At 40.8% G+C, this 10,000-nt stretch overlaps 1 protein-coding gene across 5 annotated transcripts in view; it reads left to right on the top strand.

The window, feature by feature from the left end:
* LOC138000807 (structural maintenance of chromosomes protein 1A-like) overlaps positions 1-10,000 on the top strand; it is a 172,116-nt gene that overhangs the window by 97,754 nt on the left and 64,362 nt on the right. For all 5 annotated transcript variants that reach the window (XM_068847459.1, XM_068847457.1, XM_068847458.1 and 2 more), the window contains exons 12-14: positions 6,810-6,920; positions 7,398-7,469; positions 9,550-9,647. In XM_068847459.1, coding sequence (XP_068703560.1) covers positions 6,810-6,920; positions 7,398-7,469; positions 9,550-9,647 — 281 coding nt within the window. The remainder of the gene's footprint in view (positions 1-6,809; positions 6,921-7,397; positions 7,470-9,549; positions 9,648-10,000) is intronic.

The following is a 10,000-nucleotide window of genomic DNA, read 5'->3' as shown; positions in this document are numbered from 1 at the left end:
CTGGAAGCCTCACTCAATTCCACTTGTGTCAAGTTTACTAAACACAGTACTACTGTTCAGGTCATGAAGAACTTCATCGACTGTCGGAATGGGGTGTTGTTCCCGTACAATAGCACCATTAGCCTATCTCATCTCAACACAGAGACGGATGTCGCCATTTGGTTTAAGCACAACAACTACAGGTGAAATCCAGGGTGTCGTACCCTCTGCTCTATCAACTACATCAAGATCTACAAGCTCATTAAGTTTCTGTTATAACTCGTCCCTCATACTGAACGGCACACGATGCATAGGCTGTGCACTTGACTTAACATTCTGATCGATGGGAATATCCACCTGAAAATCCTTCAATTTTCCTAGCCCCTCGAAACATGATTTGTACTTGTCAAAGATATCTTCCTCTTTCAGAACATTAACTCTAACCTCCTCTCCAAGTCACAAGACATTCAGTTGTGTAGCTGTCTCTCTTCCTAGTAATGCTTGGCCTTTCCCTATCGATAACGATAAATTCTTCTTCTACAGTAACATTTCGTACAGTTACTGTTGCAATAAAACAACCAGCTGTTTTCAACGGTTCAGCACTTCTGTATGGGTACAGTTTCTTATTGGATTTCATAGACACACACTTCACTTTATTCTGCTTTAACTCTTCCCACAACTTGCGGTCAATCACATTACAGCTAGCTGCCGAGTCGACAATCATGGCAACATTCGGTACACCACCAACATTCACCTGGACCATAGGCTGTTTCCCATCAACAACGGTAAACGCATACTCACTATCTGGGCTATCCTCAGAGCCAATCTGATTTACTGATTGTTTGGTATCTCTTGGCCCTCTTGGCTTGAAAAGCTCCTGCTTGCCTGTCGCTAACTTCCATAGATCTTGCAGTATTTTGTAGCTGTTCTAAGGTCAGTTCTCCTCCTTTCTCCAGAAGTTTCCTTCGCAGACGACGAGACATACATTTTTCAATAACCCGATCACGAATATTTTCATCCTTCGCATCGCCGAATTTGCAGTATTCTGCCCTTTCACGAAGCCTTGTGATAAACTGATGAACGCATTCAGTAGGTAACTGAGCCATAGTCCAAAATAGGTGTCTCTCGTAGGGGACATTGGCTTGGGTCATGAAGTATTGGTCAAGTTGTTCCATCGCTACTGTGTGAACGGTTTCACCTTCGCCAGGTTCTTGAGCTTCCGGAAACGTTTGGTAAACATCTTGCATTTGTGGTCCTCCACAGTGAAGAAGAGCTTTCGTTTGTGTTGCGTTTTGCGCTCCTTTTCCAACGACGAATAATTCGAATGATCGCTTCCATTTCTTCCATTGTGCTCCAACAGTTGTAGGATCCCCGTGAATATCAAGGTTAGATATTCCACCTAAATCAGTGGTAATTGCGACAGCCATTCTCAAGCTACAATACAGATCATTCAATCAGTGTTTATCCTTGTCGCCAGTTGTTGTCTCCCGTCCGGATTGTTTCGGATTTAACCAGTAAACCCTCGGATTAAACCAACGCACATTTACTCAACACTTTAATGGCAGACAACGTGTTCGTAACCAACCTCTTGCACGCATGCGCCAGTGGGTAATACACTACACCAATAGGCCTGGAGCATGTACATAAATCACTAAAATAAAAAGGTCTATTGGAAGAGTGCTTGACTTTCAACAAAATGAGTGCCACAATCAGCAAAATTTGAGACAATGATGAATAATATTTCCAAAACGATGGAATTACCTGGTAATAAATAACCTCGTCTAGGAGAGTAAATTTTTGACTTTGCAGAAACAATGGTCAACCTCTAGCTTTAGGCAATTGTGATCTTTGTGTTGAATTTGCACATTTCTTGTCACAGTTTATTAAAACTTGAAAGGAAAAAAAACCCAACTAACAAACACGAAAACCCCGTGTCTTGCCATCATTTTGACACATGTATCCTTTTGTTTCGCGAGTAAACACGTAAGGTTGGACCGGCGGTAACAAGAATTTTGGGCAATCAAGAAGAACAGGCTTGAATTTTCAGGATTAAAGGCAACTGTAGACTTACAGTAATCTGAAGCTTTGAGGACGGAAAATTACAATTACAATTTGGAAATAAAACGAAAACATAGAAAAATAGTGGAATTACATTTGTCCAAGCGTGTCCTCGTTAACATTGGCATTCATATAACAGACATAAAGCTGAAAAATCCTTCGTACATTCAATAAAATCTCACACTGTCCTTTTTTGTAATTGAAACCTTATAGTCAAGCACAAGGTCTTGCATAATCAGGGTTAATGTTCTTATCAATTATCGTCTCCGGAACACCCCCCCCCCCCTAACCGCAATGGGGAAATCCCATTCTAACCTTCGGCCGGGTAAATGACACAGATCTTTGTAATGGGCCGGGTGTATGGTCCTGCAGCCATCTTTACTTGCACATTTCGTACGAGGCCACCTTCTCCGGGAAACAGCTGCAGGACTTTACCCATATGCCATTTCTCTCATTCTGCGTTTGGATCTGCTACTATGACGAAGTCACCAATGATTAGATTTCTGTTTTTCGCATTCCCTTTCTTTCTTGGCATGTGGTAAGGAAGAACATCATGCGACCACCTCTTCCAGAAGGAGTTGACAATTTTTTGGCAAAACTCAACTCTGTGGCATGGGTTATCCGTGTGGCGAAATGGACCTTGTGGAACTCTATGATGTCATTTGGACAAATATAAGTACCATGGTTGGGATTATTTGGAATTCTGCCAATTGGCCGTTCATTTACCAGGTTTGCCACTTCTAGTAACCAAGTGTAGAGCTCAAAAGGTGTGAGTGTGGTGTCTTCAATAACTTTCTTCAGGTTTGACTTCATCGTCTTGACCATCGCTTCAGAACAACCATTGTTATGTGGGGCAAGGGGGTAGTGAACTGCCATTTCATACCCCTGTTTGCACAGAATTCTTTGAGCTTTGTTTTGGTCAAACCTTCAATCAGCAGGCGTAGTTCTCGATTTCCTCCCAACATTTGAGAACCATTGTCAGAAATTATCAGTTTCGGGTAACCACGGTATGAAAATTATCTCCTTAAAACTCCATGGTACTTGCATCAGTAGTGAGTTCACAGTGAATCGCTCTTGAGTTGAGGCATGTGAATAGCACTTCATAGTGTTTGGCTGTCTTGTTTCTTCCAACCTTTACTTTGATGTGGCCAAAGTAGTCACATGATGTGTACAGAATACGGCGTGAATGGTTTGAGACGATAACTTGGAAGTTTGGCCATGAGTTGAGTCTCCACCTTTGCCTCCATTTCTCTGCAGACTGGCGTGTGACAACTTTTGAAATTTTGTTTCCTTTAACTACCCAGTGCTTCCTTCTGAATTTGACAGTGATTGTAATGTTGCGATTCCTGGATGGCCTGCTTGATGGACACTGCAGGCGACCAGCACTGATACCCAATGATCATGTGGCAAAAGAATGGCATGCTTTTCATTGTGAGATACAAGGGCAGGGTCGACACCTCCGCCAACTCGAACAATGCCTTTGTCGTCTATGAATGGTCTCAATGATTTAAAGCTTCCTGTGGCAATTCCTGGGGACAGGTCGGCTTGTGCTTTCTTTATCCAATATCCTTTGCATATTCAATTTCTTCAGCCTTCAGTGGGCCCACATGGACTTGGTTCTTTTCCTTGTCACAGCTGGATTTGGAGCGGACGTTGTGGCAGAAGCAAATGACATAGGCGGTCACTCTGAGCAGTTGTTTCCACATTGAGAAATGTTGACATTTAACAACAGGTTTGGTGACAGCTGTGGCGCAGGCGACCTCAACCTTTCGTTTTTCTTTGCTGACTTCTTTTAAGTCTGCTTTTCCATCTTCTACAAGCCAGAGTTCTTCTTCTAACTGCTGGAAGTCAGGGCCATTAAACCATCTCCTCTTCATTCAGTCACAGGGGTGCCTTTCGTTAAGTCATTGGCGACGTTCAGGAGTGTTGGGCAATGCAACCAATCTGAGGGCTTTGTATTGCACTGAATCTCACCCACTCGGCAGGAGGAAAGGGGTTTGTAGCTTCAACTTTCACCCTGAATCCATGCGAGTGCAACACGGCTGTCAGTCAATAATAGTACTTCCTAGACGACTTGCGATAACAGCAGCTTGCAATTCCAGACAAGGAATAATCAGTTCCTTTAAAGGCGCAACTCTGGACTTAGCAGCTACAAATGGTACTCCAAATTTGCATGCACCAAACTCTTTTCGTGAAGCATCGCAAAAGACGACCAATGAAGGATTGCCAATTGCATTAGGTGTCGTAAGACAACGCTCGAATTGGACACTGTTAAGGGCCATCATTTCTTCGAACAACTTCATCCATTTTCTTTTGACTTCAGGTGACACTTCATCGTCCCAACCGAGACCAAGCTGCCATAACTCTTGCATTGCAATCTTAGGCGTGATGAGGACTGCGGCTCCTGCTCCAACTGGATCGAATATGCCTGCCAGCTTGCTAAGAATGAGACGCTTTGTCACCTTTATGGGGATGAACAAGCCAGGGTCTCCCAAGGGCACGGTCTCTTTCGCTAATTCAATCTTGATCTTAAATGTGATTGCATCTTTCTCGGGAAGCGAGACAGTTTCTAATACTTTCTCTGCATGACTTTGGCCTCCAAGTACAGCTTCATTTGGTTCTTCTGTGGCATTCGCTTGCAAGCTGGAGATCCACTGCTGAACATGGAAACCACCCATTTCAAGCACTTCATCTACCTCTTTTGTAACACTTTAGCTTCTTCTGCAATCTTAACTCAGTCACATTGTCGTCTACGTACGTGTTTTTCAAGATTGCTTTTGCGGCTCTTTGTTTCCTTTCTTCTTTCATCTTTGCAGTCTTACGCATTGCTATAATAGCCATTGTTGGCGTTGGGCGATCTTCAAATGTAAGGACAGTTAAACGTAAGTGTCTGGCTGACAGTTAAGTTCAAAATACCTCCATAGGAAGCTGTCAACATGCTGATCGTCTGCGGGAATTTCAATCATGTGGTACATCTTGACAATGTCATTGCAAATAGCAACATATGATCTTCATCTCTTCTCTTTCTTGCGCTGACAGTTTCGAAGCTGTGCAAGTACATGGCAATACTGACACACCCATAGACTCTGTTTTCCAAAAGTCAATTAGGTCAACTGGTGGAGCAAGACTGACCATCTTCAGCGTTGGATCCAAAGATAACCCAACTGAGCGGGCTTCTGTGAGCGACTAAGCTGGTGTTTACTTTGCTTTCTCCTACATGGAAACGGGAGTAATTAATGGCAATTAGAAGAACTATGTGGCCAGCTTTCCTTTGGACTTCACTCACCACAAGTCCAAATATGCTCATCAGTGCAGACGCATCAATTTCTTCAACTTCGTTTGATATCTTGGGAATACCAACGACTTGAATCATTTGCACTGGTTAACCATTGACTGTACAGATGGGGACTTTGTAGTTTTTCGTAGCTTATTCTTCCTCTACACCGCCAGCTTTAGTGATGAGAATCTTCACAGGTTTGCTTTCTAGGCGCAAAGATTCTGCAAAACTGCTCCTTATTATAGATATTGTGCACCGCTGTCAGAGAAGATGCTTGCTTCAGTAAAGATGTCAATATTTGAGGGCATTTTGACAGATCCAGTTATCACCAGAAGTACCGGTAATGCTTTTCCTTTTTCTTGCAGAGAAAAAACTTGTACAGGACTAGAGTTTTCTGTATGAAGGAGTTTGTGATGGGGCCTCTTGCAGACTGTGCCGTCGCTTTTCTTTTCAGGACATTCTTTCTTGCATAAGCAGTTCACGGTTGTATGGCCTTTGCCTTTCTTTAGACTAGAAAAGCGTGCTTTCTGTTCCTTGACAACTTCCTACCATTCATTAGGCGTCGTCATTTGGAATCCAGGGCACTGGTTGATATAATGACTCGCATTACACACATAGTACTGGCCAGAACTTTTGTTTCTGTTGACAACTTGAGAATCGTGAGCGTTTCCACCAGCACCAAGGGCGAACAGAGGAACGAAGACTGCCGGTCTTTCGAATCACCACTCCTAAACGAAGCCGACCTGTCATCTCTTTATCCATCCATCTCAGCAAATTTGTCATGGACGGCTCCAATTTCTGAACGTAATATGGCGTGCCCAAACTCTTAGGTCTTCTCTTGGCATCTTTCTTTCTATCCGGGAATATGATATGATATGGTGCAATAAACGCTCCATGCATAAGAACTGCATGACAGGAAATGCTTTTCAGTCTTCCAGTGCAGTGAACAATCCACGGTGTTAAACAATACTCTATGATTAGAAGCATTATCCTGTATGGCAGTAGAGTAGAAATTCCCCTTTGCAGTCCTAACGAGATTCCTCACACACTCACACTGTTCAACAAATAAGTGATGATCAATGTGGAGTTTAGACTTGTGCCAGCACTGCTCCAGCTTGCGATGTTGCTCTTCTCGCTTGCAATCTCCCCCAAGTACCAGGGAGCCAATGAACGCAAAATCAAGCAGCATCTCCTTAATGCTGCACTATATTGCTCACACAAATCAGTGACTGTACCACCCGGACCTCTTGCTTTTGGGAGCATTAAACTAGTTGTTGTTTTCACGTTTTTTTTTTTTGTTGGGACCCTGTAATCATAGCACTACTTGGTCTCGGAGCTGGCTGGCCCACAGTGGTAGTAGCCCTTGGACATCTTCTTCAATTGAGAGATCATCAATTTGGTCTTCTTTAGGAAGTCTCATCTAGCTGTAAATATTATGTACCAGTTAAATTATAGAAGCTTAGGGATTTCACATAGACTTTGGCACTGATTGCAGATTAAAGAGCTTGAACGTGAACTGGAAGAAGTACGAAATACAGCTCAAAAATATGAGGAAGATGTTTCTGGATCAAGTCAAGAAGAGGATGTAGAACTCATGGACTCTCAGGTAAATTGTGTGTGTACATCATAAATCAAATGATTAAGTGATTTCTCCTTGGTTAGTCCAACAGAAAGAAAATATTTTTTCATGCATTGTGTACACATTAAACAAAATATCCAACCGCTTGTTTTACGAATTTCCACCCACAAACAATAAATACTTAAATACTTCATTCAGGAAAGTGTTCCTTTATTATACACATGCTTATTTGGGCATCTTTATTACAAAAGCATTTTGTACAGCCACAGATACAAACAGCGTTCACATGACCTATCTTTCATAGCAGTAGGCATACTTATGAAAAGCATTTTGTTTTTATTGCTGAGCTATTTCTGCCTTTCAGTGTAGCACAATGAAATATGCTGCATTTGGGTACAGTTTTTAGAAAAGAATTTCTTCTAACTGAATGTAGTTCTCTTAGTTTGCGTGACTGAGGATTGATTTTTTTTGGTGATTTTGATACATTTTTTCCTGTGTTTTAAGCTTGAACAGTATAACACATTGAAGGAGCAAGCAGGCAGAGAAACTGCAGCTCTGAAGCTACAGCTCGACAAGGTATGATGCCAGGCTGTTTCTCAAAAGAACGCTCAAATTTAAATTTAAATAAGAATTTGTAAATCTTATTGACTAAAATAAGAAGTATATCAGTAATAATTATTGTGCATCCAGGAGCATAGCAGCCTTTAAGCTAGTAAGTCTGGGCTTACAAGCTTTTGGACATAGTTAGGTACTGAGAGAATATATCCTCATTTATGGACACATTGCTGGAGCCAATCGCACAAAAACAACAATCCTTTATTAAGGACACAACTGATTTTATCAGTTTCATAGAGCAACCAAAGAGAGGCCAAGATACAATTTTAGTATCAATGGAGGAGTCGAGTGTGCTTGTACACAAATATACTACAAGAAGAGGGAACGAACATAGTATGCAAGGCCTGCAAAGAGTTCCACAGATCCCTGTTTGCCAACATTTTCTTCGTGCAAATTGAAGCAAATTAAGTTAATACAGCAAAGTGATACCAAACCAGAAATATGGAAAAGATATATTGATGATATTTTCTCCCTTTGGGATAGCAATAAAACAGAGGTGGACCATTTTATTAAACAATCTAACAAATTCCACCCTGCCATTAAATTTACGGCCACATTATCAGAGAATGAAATCATTTTCCCCAACACAGTGGTGTTTAAAGGGGAGTGATTTAAAAACGAATCCATCCTGGATGTTAAAACTCATTACATGCCGACTGAAACCTTTCAATATACACATTTCATCTCATACCAGCCCCCAGGCGTAAAAAAATGGATACATTAAAGGTGAGGCAATGAGACTGCTTATATATAGGACTCTTCGAAAACAACATTTAAAGAGAGCCAAACGTACCAGTGGTTTCTTGATGTTTTACAGAGACCCTTTTGACCAATCACCTTTTAACGAATCCCTTTAAAAATGGTATTGAAACCTGGTTTCACTAAACGTCAGTGTTTTATAAGTCTTGTTTTTCATGGAGGATCACCAGGGGTGTAGCTAGCTATTTTTGGTTTGTACGCCCATTCCGGTCAAGGAGTAAAAAATGGAATTATTAACAGTTGTAAAGTGACTTTTTCATGAATTTTATTGTAACAAGGAACCATATCTTTAATGCCATCATGTCTTGGTGATTCTTCATTACAAAAAGACGTTTTTCGTGAATTCACTGCAACTCTGGATGTCTAATGCTTACTGAGGTCAATATTTGAACATATTTTGACAACTTGGAGAGAATTGTAAGGCACATATCCCCAGCGCTTCACAGGACAATCCTATCTTAACCCATTGACACCTCAAACGCCCGAGAACATCTGGCGTTAGACAGGATAAAACCTGGGTTAATATTTAACAGAAATAGTGCAATGAATATCTTGTGTAATTTTAACTGAGCCAGACTTTAAACAACCGATAGTTTTCCCACTTGCTGTGGCTTAGGTATTCCACCAGAGTAGATGCTGCATTGCGTTCTTTTACTGATTACAAACAACATTGTTGGCAACTATTTTTTGTACACTATAGACTATTATGTTATCAATGGTGAAAAGTACGTATTTTTCTTAGCTACAACTGAAATATACTTTTCTGAAGAAACACTTTTTTCTTCTTTTGAATTGTAAGTTTCCGTTGTTGAAAACAACAATGATTTTCAACAAGCCATCAAAACTTGAAAAAACAGGTTTCCCATTCTTCCTTAGATCTTATGACAAACAAAAAACGGAATACCAACTAAGAATGTATGGTGTCATGGAGAAATTCACCCTTCAGTCAAAACTGTAAATAATGAACAAAAAAACCATGAAAATACATAGGGAACACAAACCATAAGTTGAAAGGGAAGGAATCCTGTTTAAGTAGTGCCCCTAAGTTACTTTCTTGATGCGTTTTTTTGACTGGTTTTACAATGGTCTCGGAAGGGTCTCCAGAGACTTCAAAAAGGTGTCTAAAGGTTAGTCTCCATGAAGGCAGGTTTTGAAAGGTTTTGCAAATGACCTGATACCCCTTAAAGTATATTTTTACCATTTGATGTCTTTTGCTGTGGAGAGTCACAATAATAATCATTGTCTTTTTCTTTGGGTTAACAATATTGAACCACTTCTTCAGATTGCTAGAGAGCAGAACTCTGAACAGGAATTACTAGATCAGTTAAAACAAAAGAAAGCTGATCTGTTAGCTCAGCAGAAACAAAAAAGAGACCAGAGGTTAGTATTTACTGTTGTTTGTAGCTTAAGATGAATATGTAGTTGCCTTTTTTTTTTTTCATTTATTTACAACATTATGGGCGATGACATTCCGAGGGAGTACAAGGGAATAGGCCATGAGGTCCCTTACATAGGCAGTGCCTCCTGGTCAGTGGCCACAAAAATTAGAAGAAAGACAGACTAGTATATTTTAACAGAATAATACTATAGAAATAAATGAAATCTAAACGATAACAAAAATTAAGCTAACATGAAAAAAAAAGTAAAGGATTAACACATGCATTGAGAGGCCATGTTCGGTTGCCTGCAGATAGGGAAAATTATACGCCATGTACGGATATTTTCTGGATGGA

The sequence above is a fragment of the Montipora foliosa genome, chromosome 4, assembly GCF_036669935.1.
Source record: "Montipora foliosa isolate CH-2021 chromosome 4, ASM3666993v2, whole genome shotgun sequence".
NCBI lineage: Eukaryota > Metazoa > Cnidaria > Anthozoa > Scleractinia > Acroporidae > Montipora > Montipora foliosa.
The sequence above is the reverse complement of the archived record's forward strand: the minus strand, read 5'-3'. Positions and strand labels throughout refer to the sequence as shown.